Source organism: Eretmochelys imbricata, chromosome 11, assembly GCF_965152235.1.
Source record: "Eretmochelys imbricata isolate rEreImb1 chromosome 11, rEreImb1.hap1, whole genome shotgun sequence".
Classification (NCBI taxonomy): domain Eukaryota; kingdom Metazoa; phylum Chordata; order Testudines; family Cheloniidae; genus Eretmochelys; species Eretmochelys imbricata.
Window position 1 is genome coordinate 5203249 of NC_135582.1, and position 22050 is coordinate 5225298.

Sequence of the window (22050 nt, forward strand, 5' to 3'; positions counted from 1 at the left end):
TTGGTATAGGGTTGCCAGGTGTTCGGTTTTCGACTGGAACACCCACTCAAAGAGGGACCCTGGTGGCTCCGGTCTGCACCGCTGACCGGGCTATTAAAAGTCCAGTCTGCAGTGCAGCGGTGCTAAGGCAGGTTCCCTGCCTACTGTGACTCCACACGGCTCCCAGAAGCAACCGCATGTCCCCGCTCCATCTCCTATGCATAGGGGTGGCCAGGGGGCTCTGCACGCTGCCGCTGCCCCTGCCCCAAGCGCTGGTTCCGCAGCTCCCATTGGCTGGGAACTGCAGCCAATGGGAGCTGCAGGGCCGGTGCTGGCAGATGGGGCAGGGGGCAGCAGGCAGAGCTGCCTGGCTGCACCTCCATGTAGGTAAGCCTGCACCCTGACCCCCTCCCATGCCCCAATCCCCTGCCCCAGCTCTGATCCCCATCCCACCCTCCAAACTCCTCGATCCTAGCTCAGAGCACCCTCCGGCACCACAAACCCCTCATCCCTGTCCCCACCCCAGAGCATGCAACCCCAACCAGAGCATGCAACCCCAACCAGAGCCTTCCCCCTATACCCCAGCCTGGAGCCCCATCCTGCACCCTGAACCCCTTATTTCTGGCCCCACCCCAGAACACACACCCCAGCCCAGAGCCCATACCCCCTCCAACACCCCAACCCCCTGCCTCAGCCTGGAGCCCCCTGCCATACACTGAACCCCTCTGTGCCACCCCCAAGCCAGGAGCACCCTGCTACACCACAAACCCCTCATCCCCACCCCAGAGTCTGCACTCCCTGCCAGAGCCCTCACACCCACCTGCACCCAAACTGCCTGCCCTAGCCTGGAGCCCCTTCCCACACTCTGAACCCCCGAGACCAGAGCCCCATCCTGCACCCCAAATTCCTCATCCCTGCCACCACCTCAGAGCCTGTACCTCCAGCCTGTACCCCCCCCATCCCAACCCACTGCCTTAGCCCGGAGCCCCCTTCCACACCCTGAACTCCTCATTTCTGGCCCCACCCCAGAGCCTGCATCCCCAGCCTGAGCCCGTACCTCCTCCCACACCCCAACCCCCTGAGCCAGCCTGGTGAAAATGAGCGAGTGAGTGTGGGGAGAGTGATTGACAGATGGAGGGCAGGGGATGGAGTGAGTGGGGGCAGGGCCTTAGAGGAGGGGTGGGGCAGGGCAAGGGTGTTCAGTTTTGTGCTGGTAGAAAGTTGGCAACCCTAGCTTGGTATGAATAGAAGTCTCTTTGAAGATGGAGTCTTGCAGGCAGGTACCTCATAGAGGCCCACGTTGTAACTGAGGGGCACATGTGGTCTGGTCCCTTCAATGCAAATTAAAGCTCCTGGCAAGTTGTCAATGTGACTCTGACTCGGGTAGTTTTTTGAGCACAATGTCCCAAGTTTCAGGATCCCCGTGTGGTGGGGTCTTCAAAGACTCTTCCCAACCCATACAGGGATAGTGGCAAGGAGAGCAGGCCTCTAAATTGGACCTGCCAGCTATGTTTTGGTTGGTGAGTATGGGTGTGACGTGAACATGCCCATGAAGAGTTCTCACCTCTGCAGTTCTCACACTACATAGGCAGAGCAATGAAGCATATGAGACTATTGGTCTCTGTGCATACAGCAGCGAGCAGGCTTATTGCAGTCTGATCAAGAGAGTGCTTCATTGAACGGCTAATGCAGTGCATCCTTGAGCTCTAGAAGAAGTAGAGACCTGTGCTTCTGGAACAAGGAATCTGAGCTCCAGCCCTGGGGTCACCATGCAGTTCTGTGTGGCTGCGGTGCCCGGCAGTGACAGCCAGGAAGTCCTGGATTAGTTAGTATAATCTAGCATTTCTGTCATACCTTCCATCCCAGGATCTTAAAGCATTGTAGGCTGCCTGCAAAGCTGAACAGAGTAGCAGACATCTGCTGGGATAGACAGACCTCTGCCAGCTGTAGAGTTCATGGGGAAGAGCCAGTTTGGGTCTGGATTGTTTAAAAAAAAAAAAAAAAATCTAGTGATGAATTAGAGAAAAGAACGTCGCTAATTAAGAGGGGAAGAGCTGGGGTGTTCTCTAACCTTTGAAAGTACCAGCTTAGGTGGGTTTAAAAAACCCAACCCACTCTCCAGCGGGATATAGAGTACCAAACATACTTCAACGATGGACAGGGTAAACGTATTGCATCATCAGAACATCTCATCATTGGCTGTTTGGGATTCTGTAGCCAGGGCGCTGTGACCTCGCTCTGAGAAGATGTTAGCTTTTCCAAATAAACCTTTATGGGTGTTGGCATACTACACCAGGTAGAGAATGTTATTGTAGGGTCACCTTCAATGTCACCAGCTTCCTGGCATTCCTTACAGGGATGTGTTAGATTTTTTCTTTTTTTCAGGGCAGTTAATAAAACTGCTGACCATCCCATTGCTTGGGCAGTAGTTTTGTTTTGGGATTTGTTCTTTTCAAAATATATGTGAAAAAAGGAAGAAAATCTAAATTGATCAATGGTTTTTTTAACCAAAATATTTCTTCGGCTTCTCCTGGGGATGAGTTTCGCTTGACCCCTTACTTGGCTTGAAGACTTAAATTTATCTTTCTTTAAAAGGCCTATAATTCCAGATGCTTGTTTTCAAGTAACATTCTAAAGAAATGTGATGTTTACAGAAAATGCCTGTTCCCCAAAGACCATGTGATTTATTGGCTTCTAGTGATGTTGCACAAAAGCGACTGGGCCCCTCGGCTTGGCTCCCACTCAGAAAATTAATCTTTATCCCTTTCCTAATGAGTTTGTACGAGGCTGAAACTGGTTCAAACCAGCAGCAGTCCACTTCCTGTGCGTTCAGTTTCAGAGCTCTGATGCACCACTTCCCTCACAGAACGGAGGATTGTCTTGTTTCTAAGAAACTGCATTTTGAATGTAATCAGGCTGGTTGAGATTTAGGCAGGGTGTCACACAGGGAGTGCCTTAAAACACTGAGCCTTGATGGTGTGATATGGAACTATGAGCTTTGGTAATGTGTGCACTGCCCAGGTGTATGTGCAACACCCTGAACTCGCCAGTTTCATTCCAGCATGCAGTGGGCCCTGTGCAAAACCTGGGATGAATTCTCTTGGAAGTATTTTTGCTCCAAATTCCTGATCAGGAACCTGGACAGGGTGTCACCAGGACCTTAGAGGAAGTATTGAAAGCCAGGGTACCAGGGAGGTAAATTACGACTACTTTTAATACTTGGTTGCTTCAGACACAGTTCTGTGCACTTTGGGTGAAGGTGGATCAAAGGCAAACTGAAGCACATCTGTGCTCATGTCTAATTCTGCTGGGCAGAAGATACAATCGATATTATAATGAAAATTGGTTGTGGACATCAAGTAGCCTTAACAAAAGAGAGAACTGCAGCGTGTGTACGTGATTGTGGGTTTATTTACTGGAGGGAGGACTGGTCTCTAGATCAGTGGATGGTTTTAACCCTGCCTTCCTCTCTGCCCGGGTCACTGCCCCATCTGGCAAGTGGTCTCGAGTACAGTGTACTTGTGTGGTCAAAGATGGGATGATGAATGGCTCTGAGTGCTCTCGTATGGGGGTCACAGGCGCCCTCGGCCCAGAGGGAGGAGAGATCAACAGGTTGTCTTGGTGCAGTGAGAATGCTACAGGTACAGACTTGGTAACTCTTGTGTACTGGGGTCACCTTAACAGGCTTAACTTCCAACTGTCAGATTTCTAAAGAGTGATGAAGATCAGTACAGAAGTCTCATCGTCCTAGAACTTAGCCTGCTTTTGCTCAAAAGCAAAGTGTCCAGATAAATTAAATACAGGTACAAGCTAGAACGCTAGTTGCAATAGTGGATTTCCTCGTCTTCTCCCATTACTCTAGAAACAGCCGTTCACATGGACTCCAGCTGAGTCCCAGTGCATACACTGCATGAACCTTTAGGCGAGTGGTTTCCAACTTTCGTACACAAACTCGGCTATATCATGGCATGCAGGGAGAGAATGGGAAACTGGAGATGTCCATATTCCCAGTGGGACTCCTTCCCTTTGGCCTGCAATGGCAGACTTGAAAAACATACATTTTCTGCATCTAAAGATGTAATGAAGATTTTTTTCTAGGCCTAGGGGGCCCCCTGAGCCCTGTAGACTGGATGAATAAAAAACCAGTCAAATGTTTTAAAAACTGTGTGTGGGGGAGGGGGGTTATGGTTTTATCAGCACTCACAATATTCTGCATATAGCCCAGTCATCGCTTGATCACAGTATTAATCAGTGGCCATCTCAGATCTCTGATGATTAAAAATGAATGCCATGTATTCTTTATCGAATTTGAATTTTATGTAGACAGAAATGCATATTGTACAGGAAGACAGTGAGTTACTTTCTCACGGGCACACATGGTGTACCTCTGAAAAGTTTCTCTGCCAGCATCTTCTTTCAAGCAGCAATCTATACTGGTTCAGGTTAGGGTCTGAGAGTACTAGTGAAACACCTAGAAATGAAACGTGTGTTCAGTAGGTACGTACCTACAGGCTCGTGTGTGTGTAATCACAATCTGGGTGAGGGATGTGCACATCTATGTAGAACACCTGACTTTTAAGCTAAACAAATAGACTGTCTTTTTGAGATAGGGTATTGAACCAAAACTTGAATTGAAACACCCTTGGAATCTGGAGCCGTTTTGGACCTGATCTGTATATTGTGGCTTGGACCTTTCTCTAACATTTACTGCTAGGTGGTAAATACCATCTTTTGGCTACATGTGGAAGAAACAGGAGGTGTGCAGAAGTCCCCTTCCTTTCTTGAGGAATATCTTCTGTAAACCTTTTTGGAAAAATTCCTGATAGTTAGATCAAATCTCTCGGGGGGAACAGAATGGGACCCTGTTGCTGGGACACTTGAAGCCAGCCTGGATAAAGCATTGGAGATTATCCTGGCAGAAGTACAGCACTGGCGGGGGTGGACTAGCTCTGCTAGCAGGACATTTTTCAAACCTAATTTCTATGAATATGGCAAGTCCACTCTTTGGAGGAAACTAATATGCTCCACTGTGGGAGAGAAATGATCTGGATTCATTTACAGTTTCATGCATGGTCTTCAACTGACTCTGTCTTCCAAGAGGCCACTGCTTTGCAGAGCTATGTATCCGCAATGCCCATCAGCCAGGTAGGAAGTCCCAGCATTGTCCTGATCTTCCCCCCTCCATTGCCTTCCTACCCTCTTCCCTTCATTCACTCGCACAGTGAACACCCGGATTAGATCTGGCGCCAATGACCCTGGTAACTGAGGCTTCCCTGCGGGCGTGACGCTATTGCAGGGAAATGTCAATGCCTAGTTTAGAACAGTGATTTGATACAAGGTGGGGGACTCAAAAGCAGCATGCTTGGCACCCTCTCCTGTGCTCAGGGACAAAGCTACTGTCATGGGATAGAGAAGGGCCTACCCAGTGCAGCACACTTTGCAAAGAAGGGCTCCCACTCGCTCCTGGTCCTGTAATGATGTACAACCTTGTACGGCTCAAGCTAATTAGAGACATAGAGGGGGAACTAGCTTGACTGACTTTATTACAGGCGCTGAGTTAATAGCCCCCCGCCCCCGAGAAATCAAATCTCAGGTTTATGGTACAAAGGAAACTACTGTAGTTGGACTGAGCAGGTCTGACGGGGGAGTAGCCCTTAGAATGAATAGTCTCTCTTAATGAGATTTGATGGAGATGTTTTGGATGTAATGGTGGAGGAATAGTGCAGTTGCCTGGGATGACCAGGGAAACTAAAGGCTTCTTATCCGAACATCAATTCTGGGCATAACCAATGGAAAAGCTGATGTACGATCCAATGGATCAAAAATGAAAGAGTAGGAATAGAATGAATGCCAGTCACCGTGGTTTTATGGAAAGGAGGTGTCAAACAAACCTGATTTCGTTCTTGGAGCTCACAAGTTTTGGTTGGTGAAGGTGTGCATAGATGTAATCTACTTGGAGTTTTGTAAGGCATTTGGCTCATATCGCACAACACTCTGATTTTAAAATAGTAGCACTAGACAATGTCAATAGAGCCCACATTAAATGGATTCAGAACGGACTCTCTGGCAGATCTCAAAGTAGTTGTTAATGGAGAATGATCATTGAATGGGGATTGTGTAGTGGGGTTTCTCAGGAATCAGCACTTAGCCCTTATTCAACACTTTTTATCAATGATCTGGAAGTAAATATAAAATTGCTGCTAATAACATTTGCCGATGACAGAAAGACTGGAGGAATTGTAAATAGTGATGCAGACAGGGCAGTCCTACGAGATCTGGGATGCTTGATAACTGGGCCCATTTAAACAGTGCTGCCAATCCAAAGTTAAACATCTAGGAACAAGGAATGCAGGCCACAACCACAGAATGGGGGACTATATCCTGGAAAGCGATGAGTTTGAAAAGGATTTAGAGGAACATAGTGAACGAACAACTTAATATGCCCGTGTGATGCTGTAGCAAAATGGACTAATGTTTATACACCCAAGGATCACAAGGAGTAGTGAGTAGGACCAGGGAGGTTATTTTACCTCTATATACAGGGTTGGCGAGACCAATACTGGGATACTGCATCCAGATCTGGTGTCAACATTTTTAAAAGGATGTTGAAAAATTGGAGAGGGTGCAGAAAAGAGCCACAAGAGTTATTCAAGGGCTGGAGAAAATGCCTTATAGGGAGAGACTCACAGAGCTCAATCTATTTAGCTCCTCAAAAAGAAGATTGAGCAGTGACTTGATCACAGTGCATAAGTACCTGGCACATGGGTTACACCTGAATTGGGAAAAAATACCAGGTATTAAACAGCTCTTTTATCTAGCGAAGAGAGGCAGAACAAGAACCAATGGCTGGAAGAGAAATCCAGATGAAGTCAAATGAGAAACAAGACACACATTTAACACTGAGGGTGATTAATCATTGGAATAAACCACCAAGGGAAGTGGTGGGTTCTCGGTCTCTTGATACTGAACCGGTTACAGTGGGTCTGGTGACACTGTTATCTTGATGGTCATTGTGAGTTCTCTCCGCTTCCGCTGTAGGTTGAAAAGGGTGAGGGAAATGCAAATATGCCATATCCTTAGAACCGCCATTGGCCAGCTTAGTGAATTTTGAGAACCTCTAGTTAAAGGCTGCATTTCCCCTTTGTGTGGGAGCTCCCAGGAGGGGATGAAGTATGCCTGGAACTCCATGAGATCCACCAACTGGAGTTTCCATCATGAAGCGGAAAGGCTTGGGGGATGTATGGGAAAGAGAGAGAAGATGGTCTTATGGGGGCTAGAGCCACTATGGTAGATTCTCACCTGAATATACAGCCTTGCCCTTTAGTCACACAGGCATTTTGTACGTTCCCCCAAGGCTTGTCCTTCTTAGCACAGCGATTTTATATATAATATTTTTTTTCTCTGTTTAGGACAGAAAAATCCCCTACAAGGGACAGGATTTTAAAATTAAACTGGAGGAAATAGAAAAAAACTCTTGGTAACTGTTCCTAGTATTGGAGGTCTCTTTCTGCAGCCTTGGCTTAGCTACAGGTATCAAGACTCACTACATAATGATAGTATTTTGTAGTTCTAGGGTGGCTACTGTTTATACACCAGGCAGTTGGCTCTTGGCAATCCTGTGAAGTAGGTGCTAGCTCCATTGTACAGATGGGAAAACCAAGGCATGGAAAGTTTGACTTGCCCACGGTCAGACGTGAAGCGTAGCCGGGAATAGAACTCGGATCTCATGCCTTCTAGTGACGAAACCACAAGACCATCCTCTGCGGCTGCTGTGGGGAAAATCCTGAGCTTGGGAAGATGACCATGACTGAATAGGCGTGAACAGCCAACTGCACAAGTGAAACGGGTCTGTTTTCCTTCTCACTCTTTCTTGGGCTGTTCTGCCCTTGTCTGTTGTGGGGGTGAAATTCACTGGTGGCTCAGAAATCAAGGACCAGCTAGGGGAGTCCATCTGATGGGCCAGATTAAATGTAGAAAGTGCCTGTGGATCTTTTATTTTTTTTAAACACCTGCCTTTTCTCCAGCCTGAATCATTTGAGCTCAAAGGGAAGAGACCATCTTTTTTTTAGAGTTCTAACATTACCCCTCCTGCCAGTGCGGATCACATTGGGTAATGATACCACATGCAGTCAGTCCAGGGGGAGCTTTCAGTGCATACCTCTCCTTGCTACAAATACCTCGCAGCATAGTACCAGCTGTTGGAAGGTGGCAAAAGAGACTGTTTCCGTAAAACACCTTCCTGTGCTTTGTCGCCTCACTTGCCACTGTTGCATGTGGTTGGTGGAGGGTGTGCGATGTGGCACTGTGATTGTGTTGGGCTGTGGGACCCAGGAGCCCTGGATTCTGTCACTGATGTTCTTCTGTGGCCTTTTGCACATCATAGACAAACCATCAGATGTGGCCTGAATTTCTGTATTTATTTTATTTAGTGCACAACTGTAGGTGCAGCGTCTGGCTCTACGGAGCACCCACAGCTCTCGTGGACTTCACTGGGAGATGCAGGTGCTCAGCTCTTCCAGACATCAGGTCCGAGGTGCTTCTGGCTGGGCATCATGCAATCCGTGATATGGTCGCAGTGTCTCTGGCAAATGGGGATAGCCACACTACCTACCTCGCAGGGGGCTGCGAGGATAAATCAGTTACTCTGTAGGAGATGCCCACATACAATAGTGATGGAGGCTGTGGTAAACAGGATCCGACCTCGTAATTGGATGAGCAACCTCCAATGAAAGCTCAGGGAGTTACAGGAGGTGAAATGGCATTCTCTACCATAGTATTCGAACACCTTTAATGTATTAGTCCTGTTAGGAAGGGCCAGGCTATTATCCCCATTTTACAGAGGGGGACCTGAGGCGAAGAGACTTTCACAAGGTCCAGGGAAGTCTGTGGGCAAGCAAGGAATTGAATCCCGGGTCTTCCAGGTCTTGTGCTAACACACTAACCAAGGGGCCATCCTCCCTCTCTGCATGATTGCCTGTGTTCTGCCGGGCTTTGCTGTGGAATCAGGTGGACTTTGTCAACAAGCAGGTAGTTAGTAGGAAACCTCCTCCGTGCTAAGCTTAACATTGCGCCCCCTCCCTCCCACAGATGATCAGAGTCTCCATGGTTGCCCAGAGCCAGGATTCCTTTCTGAATGTCAAATGCAGCGTGGAGGCATTTAAACTTGAACTCTGCCCCTCCCCGACCACGTGCCTTTGTTCCGTTGTTCCAAGGAAAGACTTAATTGTGCCGTGCTCAGATACGGACAGTGGAGCTGCCCTCTGCACAGGACAACAAGCAGGAGAAGCACAAAGGGCACCATTGGGTGCCCTACCCCCATTGATAGCTAAGTGGGACTTAGCCATCTGGTTCTCACCTGTGCTGTTCAAAAGCTCTCCTTGAGTCTGAGTGCAAAACGTGTCATGGAGGAACTTGCGTTCATTTATTTCACTGGGCAAATGAGATTCCATTTGGGCTGAGAGGTGGTTCCTTTGTTTGAGGGAGGACAGTAGTGTGGCAGCTCAGGATCAAAATGTGCCTTGGTGTTTCAATTGCGCTGATCTGGTGTTAACTGTTCTAGGTGGCCTCTTCTCAGGACGAGGCTGAGTCAGACGTGGGGTAAAAGGTATGAGGCTGCCCTTTCAGCTACAAGATTATGCATCCATACATGGCAGCTCCAAGTATAAGCAAGTGGGTGATAAATGGGATCACAGGGCTGCATGTTTGTGTTCCAGGGTTTCTAGATCAGATGTGCTCAGTTTGCCCTGCCAACCCTGTAGGCTCAACCTGGGATCTGAAAGTCAAGCTGGATTCTTTTCTTCTTGCACATCATCACCAGTGCAAAAGATCCTGTAAACCAATTTACGCCCTTGGTGTGTTTATGCAGTTACAATTGGAGACTAACTGGTTTGTGCAGGTATTGCTGAGGGCAGAATTAGGAGGAAGTGGGTTTAGGTGTCACTTTCAGCATAGTTTGGCTTGCAGGGGCTTCAGCATATAACCGTAATAAACCGGATGGGGTGTATGTATTCGTGATTCTCTATTCCGGATTGCATTTGCTGTCAGTTAGCAAGGAAAAGTTCTTCCTCTCCTCCTCACCCCCCCACGGAGAAAGTGTGATCTGAAATCATTAAAAGGCAATAAATATGGAACCCCTTGCTGCTCTTTGTCCTTTTTAGAGTGGAATCACCCTTTAAGGGGATCTGACCCTGCACTGCTGCACAGGGGAGTTGCTACAGTCAGAAAGCGTGGTCCTTCATTGAAATGGCAGATTGGATCAGACTAGTGGTACATTTGTGCAGCATCCTGTCTCCAATTGTGACCAGCCACCAGACTGTTGAAGGGAAAGTAAAAAGAAGGCATTTTGGGATAATCTGTACCCAGGGAAAGTTACCTTCTAATGCTCAATCATTAGAAGTTGACTTAAGCACTGAAGCATGAAGAATATTCTTGTCCCTTCCAAAACTCTCATATAATATAATATTTTCTCATCCCTATAAATGTCCAATCCTATTGTGAATGCTGCTAAACTCTTGGTCTCTGATATTCTGTGGCAATGAGTTCCACAGGCTAATTATTCATTGATTTTAAAAAAACCTGTCCTTCAGGTGATGGTATGAACATTCTCTTCATTGACTGTTCTAGGTAGGAGGCTAAAACTCCCATGGCATAAGGGTGTTTGGAATAACCATGTCTCCTGGCCATCATTCCCTCTCAACTGGTCAGGTTCCAGGATACAAGGCTCTCTGAGCTATTGCTCAGTGTATAATGGATGCAGGATTTGCCTATGCACCCACAGCAGTTTGACTAATGGTGTCTAAGTCTTCTCTTAATGAAGTCCTATGAGTGTATAAAACCAGATCCCATTCCAAATAATGCTGTTTGTAAGCCTGGTGCTCATTTGCATGTTTATTTATGTATTAAAAGCCAACTATTTTTTTAACAGTATTGTGCATCTCAGGGTCTCCGAGTGCTTTTGAAATATTATTCAAGCCCTGTAAAGTACAGTAGAAATTAGTGTTCCTGGCCTACAGAAGGGGAAACTGAGGCACAAAGTGTTGGGTTCCCCCCAAAAAACATGAGTGTTTAAAGTTAAGCACCAGTGTCCTGACCATTTATTTAGGTGCTTAAAAATAGATTTGGGCTCCTACTTTAGGCACTTGAGTCTGAACACTTTGCCCTAAGTGAATTCCCCATGCTCTCATAAGCAATCTATGGGTGATCCAGGAATAGAAGCCACTTTCATGCAGGGGGCTTGTGCTGAAATCCCAGCATGAAACTTCCTTTGGTAAAACCGCTTCCCTGGTCCAAAACTGTCCCTCTTGTTTGGCTGCTTCTTACTCTGAAACCCGTTGTAAATCTTCACTGCCCCCATAACATGCTGGGATTTTAGAGACCAAGAGCTGAGGAGGGTGTCCGGCTGGAGTTCCTTATTAATGCTTATGTGCCAGATCACCGCTTCTGGCTGCCATTGGTGTGTGTGGTCTGACTGCAGACAGCAGCTGCCTGACTGTCTTTCCTGTCTGATCCATCCTTGGCTCTCCAGTCCTGGGTGCTGGGGCTGTGTCAGGATCTTAACTTACCGCATCTCTGCACAGGCAAATCTGCTCCATTAATAGCTATAAAGAGCCTGCAGTTTCCATCCTAACTTGATCTGGCTTTGCAATGATCCGGGGGATTAAGCGCTGTCACTCGGGGGTGGGTGGGGGGAATAGCATCCGTACTCCTGGCCGAGGGGAGTTGTCCTATGAGCTCACTGTTTATTCACAGCCGGAATGGACATGTGCTGCTGGCTGCTTTGTTTAAGGCCAACCTCTCCCCTCTCTCGGTTGGCACCCGTGGGTGTGCTTGTTTTTCCTGAACCCAAGCTGTGTCATATGACAACACCTGGCATGGAGCTGTCAGGCTGGTGACCCCTCATTTGTGCACTCTTTTTCGGGCGTGGTCTCTCCTTAAAAATGTTTTTAAATAAACCCCTTTTCCCTTACCCCACTTCCCATCATAGGGTTCCCTGAGGCTGTTGATTCCTCTGCTTTACATGTCCCTCTCTGTCGCTCAGCTGCAAGCCATCCAAGGGCAAGACTTTGTTGGTCACAGCACTCCTGGCCCGGGTGGGTAAGAGTTTGCGGGACAAATTTGAGTTCTCAGGAATGGAGAACACTTAGCAGCAGTGCTTTAATTTGTGCTAGGGCTGAGCCCCGCCGACTCTCGGCTTGGCAGTTCGTACCCCCGGCACCTCTGGCCTTGCCGCCTCCGTTATGAAAGTAAAAAAAATTGCTTGAGCACCGGCACCTCTTTCATTACCAATTAGGCACTGCTTAGCAGTGCCTCAACAGAGCCCTACAGGAAAGGGGAGCTAGATCTCCTGGATGGATGGAGACCCAGGGGAGTAAGGGGCAGACTTAGGCTTGAGGAGTCTGTTGGATTAGCAGCGTGTGCATATGTAGTATGGTGCATTCGAAATGCAGGGCCAGTTCCCAGGCACACAGGATGCAGGAGCACAAGAAGTCCATTTAGTGGCCTTTTCCTGATCATTTCCTGTGACTAGTATTATGTCTGTTTGCACATACAAGCACCAAGGGCCCTTTCAAACCTTTGAGCTCTGGCAACGTACTCCGCATTCCTCTGAGTTAAACGACCCCTCCAGAGTCCTGAAAGCATCCTGTTACCAGCCGGACACATGTGCCCATTAAAAAGCCTCTTTAGATGACGGACAGATCTCTTGATCTTCTTATCAGGACTTTTGTCCCTGCTTGAAATCTGCAGAATGAAATATCTGATGAATGTCCTTGACCAGTGCGCCTGTAAAACGGGTCTCAAGGAGTGCTAACGATGGTAAAAATCCACCCTCTGCCCTGGACGAGCTTTGGCAGGAAGTCCTTCTCTGGCCCATGGTAACCCCCGGAGAACATCTGCTCAGTGAGTGACATCCTTCCCGGAAGTACTGCATCACACCTGAGAATGATGTCACGGGGCCGAGGCATTACTCGGGTGCTGCCACGGACAGTCCTTCCTGGCTTTTGGGATTTTCGCCTCGGATGACAATGAAACCCTGGTGCAGATATGTAACCTCCTCGGGAGCATCCAGGCATCAAATGTCCCCCATCACTCGAGTAGATGAAACATACAGTGTGAAGAAACTGCCATTGATTACGGTCTAGCTCAGTGGTGAGCAACCTCTTTGGCCTGAGGGCCACATCTGGCCATATACATTGTATGTGGGGCCATGAATGCTCACAAAATTGGGGGTTGGGGTGTGGGAGAGGGTGAGGGCTCTGGGGTGGGGCCAGAAATAAGGAGTTCAGGGTGTGGGAGGGGGCGCTGGACTGGGGCAAGGGGTTGCGGGGAGAGGGGGAGGGCTTTGGCTGGGGTGTGGGCTCTGGGGTGGAGCTGAGGGGTTTGGGGTGTAGGAGGGTGCTCTGGGCTGGGACTGAGAGGCTTGGAGGGGATGTGGGGGATCAGGGCTGGGGCATGGGGGGTTGATGGCTCCAGCTGGGGGTGCAGGCTCTGGGGTGGGGCTGGGTATGAGGGGTTTGGGGTGCAGGAGGGTGCTCCAGGCTGGGATAGGGGTTCAGAGGGCAGATCAGGGCTAGTGCTGGGGCAGGGTTTGTTTGGGTGAGGGGTAGCCTCAGGGGTGCAGGCTCCAGGTGGCACTTACCAGAACCAGTGGCATGTCCCTCTTCTGGCTCCTATGTGGAGGCATGGCCAGGCGGGTCTGCATGCTGCCCTATCTGCAGCCGCCGCTCCCGCAGCTCCCATTGCCTGGGAACTGAGGCTAATGGGAGCTGTGGAGGGTGGAGCTTGAGGTGGGGGCTGCATGCGGAGCCCCCTGGCTGACCCTAGGCATAGGAGCCAGAGGGGGGACATGCTACTACTTCCGGGAGCCGTGCAGAGTGCCCCCCAACCCCACTCCCCAGATAGAGCGAGGCAAGCCCCCGACCCCCCTCCCTGGCAGGAGCTCAAGGGCTGGCTGAAAAGATCCGATGGGCCGGACGTGGCCTGCAGGCTGTAGTTTGCCCACCCCTGATCTAGCTCCATCTCCAGAACTGCCATCACTGTCCCTTGCTGTCCATCCAACGTCCCTTTCCTGCCACACCTCACCTAGCTGCCACGTGCACCTTTGTATGGTTGCTCGGTCAGGAGTTTGATTCGCATTCATCCCTGGTGTAACTCCAGTGAAGTTGTCCTGTTATGTCTGACCCGAAAGGCAAAATCTCTCTGGCTAGGCTGCCACGGCTGGCTCTCTAGGGCAGAAGGCTCTCAGGTCACTCTCTGTGCCATGCTATCCGCTCACCAGCCGCTCTGCCAGCTCCATTCTTTTTAATCCTGTTTTCACTGTAGCCCTAGCGGGAGAGCGCAAGAGTCTGACCCTGTGTCCTTTGTTAGAATGGACCCTACGCACTCTGTATCTTCAGCCCCACAATTTGCCTCCTTTAACACAGGATGAACACTGTATCCCACTTAGGGTTGCCAAGCACCTGGTTGAAAAGGGACCCTGGCAGCTCTGTCTGGGCCGCTAAAAGTCCGGTTGGCCACAGCAGCCGGCTCCGCACGCGTCCCAGAAGCAGCCAGCATGTCCCTCCGGCTACTAGGTGCAGGGGCATCCAGGGGGGCTCCACACGTTGCCCCTGCCTGCAGCAAAAGTGCCACGCTGAGTATTGGCTCTGCAGCTCCCATGGGTCAGGAACTGCGACTAATGGGAGCTGCGGGGGCAGTACCTGTGGACAGGGGCAGCGTGCAGAGCCCCCTGGCCGCCCTCTGACTAGGAGCCAGAGGGACATGTTGCCACTTTCTTGGAGCCACCTGAGGTAAGTGCTGCCTGGAGCCTGCACCCCCTCCTGAACCCTGAACTCCTGCCCCAGCCCTGAGCCCCTTCCTGCAACCAAGCTCCCTCTCAGAGCCTGAACCCTGAACTCCTGCCGTAGCCTGGAGCCCCCTCCCAAACTCTGAACCCCTTGGCCCCACCGATAACCTGGAGCCCCCTCCTGCACCCAAACTGCCTGCCCGATGCCCCCCACCGGGAGCCCTTATCCCCTCCTGCATCCCAATCCCCTGCCCCAGCCCAGTGAAAATGAGTAAGTGAGCGGGTGGGGGAGAGCAAGCGATGGAGGGAGGGGGGATGGAGTGAGCAAGTGGCGGGGGGGGCCTCAGAGAAGGGGCAGGGTAGGGGCAGAGCCATGGGGGAGGGGGAAGGGTATACAGTTTTCTGCAATCAGAAAGTTGGCAACCCTAACCCACTGTCTGTTTGGGGTGTGTGTGTCCGTGTCCCGCTGTGCGTCTGACCCACTGAGCATGAAAGGGTCTTTTATAGCTCTCAGCTACAGCACCTGTTCCTTTAGCTCAAGTTGTAGAGACTTCTCACTCCAGGTTCAATCCCCAGTCCCAAGGAAGATAGTTCTCATCGCAGTTGCAGGTGTCTCTCTCGGTGTTACATGAACACCCCAGAGATTCTCCCCCCGCAGGCAGAGGAGTGAAACACTGTCACGCTAATCTAGATAATCTGACCACAGCCTGAGCAGGGGCTGTGCGGACCAGGTGCTGAATGACTAAACAGCTTTATCACGCACGGCTCCAGTGTGAGTTGCTGCACCTCCCTGGTGCTCGTGACCTTGAGGAAGGGTTCCAAGCCCTCGCACGGGCTGTGTCAGCACGGCTAATGTCATCAGCCGGCTGTGTAACCGCATGGGCTGGCCAGTGGGTGCATTAAGTGCCGTTGCACTAAGTCTGCCTTAACCGTGCTCAAAAATAATAACATGCAGGGTGTGATTTCTGTCATGCTAGCAAAGCCACCACTGCTGTCTCAGGCAGGAGCGACACCCAGGGAGGCGGGTGGCCAAAGGGTTTAAGTTGTGGTCACTCAGCTTCCAGGTTCCTGGCTTGACGGAAGTGGCTAGTGGCTAGTGCTGTTGCCCTCTGCAGTCTCCCTGAGCTGGGAGAAATCCCTAGTGGTTGTCCCATAGGCACCATCTTATTAGCCCCGCCCATACGCACGTATTGGTGGCCTTCTCCGAGAGGATCCAGACTTGATGGTCCACGGAGGCTGATCCCCTCTGCTGCGAGTGAAAGTGTCAGGGCCCATCTTGTGTGCGTGTTCCATGCAGGGAGAGTGGGCTTTGCTTTCCCGGTATGTCAGTTGGGTGCTGTCCACCTGCGTTAATCCCATGCACGCTTGCAGGCAGCAAAAGGTCTGGGGGAGGGTGCAGAAGGGGACAGGGTAGCAAGGGGGTAGCTTCCCTTGTAACCAGAGAGCTGGGGGAATGGAGAATAACCAGCCGCAGTGCTGCTAGGCCTCCTAGAGGGCGTGGCTCTTGGAAACCTGAGTTGGTGCACTTTTGCAGCGCTCTCCCAGCTGGAAGGCCCCATTCCTCCAACCTCAGTTCACCCACAACACCCTGCAGCCAGGAGGGATTGGGCTTTTCCCTGCTCACCTGTTTGGAGGCTCTGTGGACTCTGGTGCTGCTACCCCTGCCTGGTCTGGAAAGTTTAACTGGCCAAGTGAGTAGCAGAGGAGGGCCAGGGCACCTAGGAAATCCAGTCTCTACTTCTACCTGTTGGCAGTCAGGTAGGACTATGAACAGGGAGTCTGTGGTGGCCCCCTCGTGGTTAGGTGTGGTGTGGTATGCAGTCCTATATGGGCACATAGGTCTAAGGCTGCTATGTCCGCTGGCTCCTCGAAGGCAGCCTAGTTGTGGGTGAGGCGTGCCGGGCCCTGGCTGCAGAGATCCACAGGGACGTGCACACCATGCGTGCATCCACCTGGGGGTAGGGTTGCCAAATGTTGGGTTTTGGACCAGAACGCCTAATCGAAAAGGGTTTCTGGTGCCCCAGCCCAGAGCCCCCTCCTGAACCCCTAATTTCTGGCCCCACCCCAGAGTCCGCACCCCCAGCCGGAGCCCTCACCCTCTCCAACACCCCAACCTCATGTCCTAGCCCAATGAAAGTCAGTGAGGGTGGGGGAGAGCAAGCAGTGGCGAGAGGGAGGATGGAGTGAGTGGGGGCGGGGCTGCGGTGGAGGCAGTTAGTGTTTGGGTTTGTGCAATTAGAAAGTTGGCAACCCTAACTGGGGGGCTCTCTCGCGGCTTAAGTAGTGGTGTTGGAGAGCTGCTCAAGTGAACCTGAATAGCCTGATATCCTTAATTACAGCCTTAGGGCCATGCTGTGTACCTCTTCCCCCTCCCCCTCCCCCCCCCACGCTTATGCTTTTGGATTTATGCTGCTGATGGAGGTTTCGGGGTGCAGAATTAATGTCTGTTAGGCTGCATTTTCTACTTCAAGCATAATCCATGTGTGTGTAATGCTCTGTGCATGTAACCCTCCATGTGTTCTATTCATGACCAGCCCATGCTTCTGAACCCAGTGGCTGGCTGGGGATATCACGTGCCCTTTCTGCACACAGCATGCATAGCGGGCCTTCTCCCCCTCTCCATCAATGTCCTTCTCTCTTCCCCCCCCCGCTCCTCCCTCCCCCCCCACCGAGATCCTCCCCTGTGGCTCCAGGACTGAAATTGCCCAAGTCAGGGCGAGTCAGTCCTGGCCACCTCCTACAGCTGGAATCCATCCCGCTGCCCGTGACAGGTTGTATCGTGGTGGGTCTCCCTGGACCAGAAGTGCCCAAGCACTCTGTGGAGAGTGTGTTGAAGGGGAACTCCTGATAGGGGAAGTGCCCTGATAAGGATTTACTTTGGCCTGGGGCCAGCTGTGTGGTGCAAAGAGCTCTTGCTGTAGAGAGGAGACTAGCTGGTTGGTGTGGTTATCGGGTGTGGGGAGACAGATGGGTGCATGGTCCCCTGGCCTCCTCTGGCACCAGCTGGAATTGAATCCTATGTGATTAGGGCCCTTTTACCCCTTAGCAGCCAGGTATCCCAAACCGTGTGTGTGAGAGAGAAGAGGGAGTGGGGGGAAGGTGGTATATTCTCTCTCGTCCATGCCCTTTGTGTCTCTCTCTTGCCTTATATACCCTCAGTCGCCTTCCCTCTCGTGGGCTGGGTAGTCCAGCAATCCTGGGAGGGGAAAAAAATGATCTCCTGACTGGACCTAATTTTTCACCGTTTGGCACCCCGTGCAATCATTTATGCCTGTGCAAAGTGGGTATAAAATGCTGCTCACTCAGGATTCCCTGCTCATGGACCCCGGAGTTAGTGTGTCACACCCATTCGGCACAAGGTGCGCGGCGGCGGGGGCCCTCCTTTGCTGGCCTCCTAAACAAAACTAGGCAGCATCTATCCCGTTGCTGTTGCCTCATTTGCCCTCACCCTGGGTGGACGCCGGGCTCTGATCGCTGATGTAGCGTTCCCAGCAGGCATGAGCTCACCCTGACTCTCAGCTCTGCACCCTTTCTCCACCCATGAAGTATCTCCGACTTGCTGAGCACAGGGACTGGATGAGCCAAGAAGCTGCCACAGTCTCTGCTCCTGACTCTTTACAGTTTCGTGTCAGCCTTGTGACCTCCGGGTTAAAGCTCCTCTTCTGTTCCCCGCCTGCAGGTCTTACAGAAGCTCGGCAAAGCGGACGAAACGAAAGACGAGCAGTTTGAGCAGTGCGTGCAGAACTTCAACAAACAGCTGGTAAGCGAATTGGTGATATGTAATTACACACAGGGCCGTAGCGCTGCAGGGGGCTTTTGGAAATGAACATGCAATGAAGGCACTTACAAACAAAGCCATAATCACACAAGTTACCCACCCACCTGTAAGCCCCCTACTGTGCATACACACCAGATCACGTTAATCTCTTATTTCATTTCCTTGCCACATGGCAGGTAACGTTGTATTGGAAAAAGGCCAATTTAGATCTAAAATTTAGGTTTAATAAAATCTGAGTAGCAAGATTTTTCCATATTTCCCCCTCTTTTATAAACTTAGTTTTAACAGTGGTTTGCTGCGTGCATTCCTCTGGCAGTGCGGGAAACCCAGCCCGCCAGCCGCATTGTGCTAGGGCCAGAGAACCAGGAAATTAAACTGATTAGAAATGCAACATAACATTTAGCCAATGTACCTTACTGTTCCTCAGCTGAGTGAAATGCAAAAAAATAAACAAACCGCATAAATGGTGAAAGGAAATACACAGCTGAGAGAGCCCACAGCATTACTTCCCTTTTTGTACCTGTTTGCTAAATCCAACCAATCCTGTTTTGTATTAAAATGTTTCACTGCTGCATTTTAACAAAATGTATTTGTTACGATAGCGCCTAGGAGTTCTAGTCATGGACCAGGACATATTGTGCTAGGTGCTGTACAAACACAGCACAAAAATAAATGTATGTTTGTAGGATGGCAAGAAAACTCATTGATTTGTAGGCTTTTTATACAGAACTGTCACATCATATTCTCTCTCTAGAGCGCACTGTCACTTAGACTGGAAACTGTAGCTAATGGGAGAGATTTTGGAAAAGAGAAGCTAAAGGCCGAGTGGGCTGGAGGGAGTGATTTATGATGAAAGGATGAAATAGCTAAGCGTGATCCCGTAGCTTCCCCACACAGGAATAAGGGGACAGGATAACTGTGATAGAGAGAGGGTCGTAGAGACCTCGGCATAAGAAGGCAAACCTGAATGCTGGAAGATTTCCCAATAGCCATTGTTTAAGGCTGAGGGATGGGACGAGTCCCCAAGTGGGAGTTGCACACGCAACAGGAACTCTTTAATTTGTACTGGGTATTAAAGGATACACTGGTTTTAATATCTCTCAGCTGTTTCCTGACCAACCTCCTAGTCCTCTCCCACCAATCAGTCTCTCTGCCTGACTCCCTTCCTCCCCTCCAGCCACAGAATTTCCTTCCCACTCCTCCGTCTCCCTCTCCCTTATTCATGCATACAGAGAGCCCGTTTCCACATGCACCCCTCCCCCTCCTGCTACTGCATCCATAGGTCCCCAGCCCCAGAGAACCCATTCTGTGCCTGTACTGTTCTACTGCCTTTCTGTGGCCTGTCCCCGAGTCCCAGAACCACAGACGTTAGTAACAGAATGACCGACTAGGTCATCCAGCATCACTGAATGGACCTAGGAGCCTGTCCAGCGTCTGCTAGCCACTGCTGCGTAATGCCCAGGGCACAGCAAAACTCAGAAGCGTGCTTCCATCACGTCCCTAAACTAGTCACGGGCCTCTTCCTCGGCCATAGCTCCCTTTCTGCTGCTGAATGCAGAGTCCCATGACGAGATTTTTAGAGTCCCTCGGTCTCACGTTAGACTCCCCTAATCCAGAGACTCACCTATGAATCTCTCAAGGCCTCTGTACCGCTGCTGCCAGAGGCAGGACCTGGTGCTTCAAAAGCAAGTGCAAAACCCCAGTGGCTGGTCTCCGTGATTGTGCAGTATTCTATATGGGAGAGAAGCGTTTCTCCCTGGCTGCTCATGGCTGATGTGGTATTGTGAAACACAGTTTGCCCTTAATATTTGTTGCTTTACTAGCTATCAGCGGCCATGGAATTGACTCTTGTTAAAAGGGGAAAAAACAGCTCCCTGCCCACCCAGCCCCTCCCCCCCATTAAATCTAGCCACCCTCCTGCAGCAGTGAGTTCCATAGTGCATCAATATGAGGAGTGAAGAAGCGTTTAATTTTTGTGTATCCTGAATGATGTGGTGATCAGTTTCATGCTGCCCTCTTTGTTCTCTTCTTAGGGGACAGGACAAGGAAGGAGGAACTATACCAGTCAGTTAGTTGATCATAGGACTGGGAGCTGCTGTGTAGCCTCTGATCTGTCACTTGTCCTCTTTGCCTCTCAGTTTCCGCATGGGTGAAAAAGGGATGGTGCCTGTTTTTGCAGGGAGTGTCATAAACCTGGATTAGTTTGATTGTGCAGCACTCTGAAACTGCCAGGGGTAATTATTATGATGTTGGCTCAGATATGCTGGAAAAAGAGCTCTATATATAGATAAGATTTCTGTGGACTTCCTTATAAAGGGCTTGTCTATGCAGGGAAACTGACCAGAATAGCTGTTGTGGAATAAGCATTTCTGGAATAGCTCCCTGCGTGAACGGTCCATTCCAGAACGATTAGTGTGCTCGCAAACTGCACTAATCATTCCAGAATAAAGTGACTGAATAGAGGATCTACCCCGGGTGTGCAATTGCTTATTCTGCAGTGTGGACAATTTTCCCATGTAGACCTTTCCAAAGAAGGCACCTTAGACCAAAATTTAAGTTTTGAGAAAAGTTGGGCTCAGACCCTCAGAGATGTTTAGGTGCCTAACTCCCATTGGCTTTCAAGCCAAGGCATTTCTGGGACCCTCCCATCCCGCAGTTCTCCTATTCTTGCAGCACATGTGGTCACTGTTCCTTGGCTTTTAAAGCTAATGGGAGTTAGGCACCTAAATACCTTTTTGGGTCTGGACCTTGATCTCTTGCAGCAAGGAATTAAAGCTTTGTATCCAATTTAGCATTTCAGTGGGCTGGAATTGACTTGACCTCCAGAGTGCTATTGAAGCAGGAGGGGAGGGAAACACTGCAGATGGCTCCAATCCTTGTCTGCTAGTAAGTCAGAGGGGCCCCGGGTTCTGTGGCTGAGTTGAGTCGTCTCACTGGGTGTTTCTGGGTATGGGGCTATTTGTGAATATAGGACAGAGATAAGTTAGCTCTCTCCTTCCCCCAAGGCATCCTGTGGTTTCTCCAAGTGTGTGTTTGTGTGTGGGGGGGAAGAGAGCCCATGCTGTATAAACCTTCCTGTGTCCATTCAAAGCAATGCAAGAATCTCAATCTCTCTCTCTTCCCCCCCCCCCCCCCCGAATGGTAGGAGCTCTCTGCTTAGACAGGTGGACTTTGCTATGTGACCCAGGAGCTGAACATGGCCTTGCTTCTGCAGAGCTGTAGATGGCCACACACACACTAGGTCTTACAGGGCTTGACGAGGCGTCACAACTGGGCTGTTAGTCTCCTCCTCGTGATGGGCTAAATTTGGCTGTTAACCTCCAGCCTGGATCCTTGGAATGCACCCCCCCACCCCTCCCCTGGCTCCCTTGCCCAAATGTTATTTTGTATACTGCCACCATCATAGCCCCCAGCCATCCAATGCATGTCACCCAGAACTGGGAATAGGGGGCATGCTGGAAGAAGTGAAGGGGGACCCTTGTCTTGAGAGGTTGGACCCATGTTACTCGCC

At 50.3% G+C, this 22050-nt stretch overlaps 1 protein-coding gene across 1 annotated transcript in view; it reads left to right on the top strand.

The window, feature by feature from the left end:
- BIN1 (bridging integrator 1) overlaps positions 1-22050 on the top strand; it is a 148547-nt gene that overhangs the window by 51012 nt on the left and 75485 nt on the right. The window contains exon 2 of the mRNA XM_077829796.1: positions 18441-18521. Coding sequence (XP_077685922.1) covers positions 18441-18521 — 81 coding nt within the window. The remainder of the gene's footprint in view (positions 1-18440; positions 18522-22050) is intronic.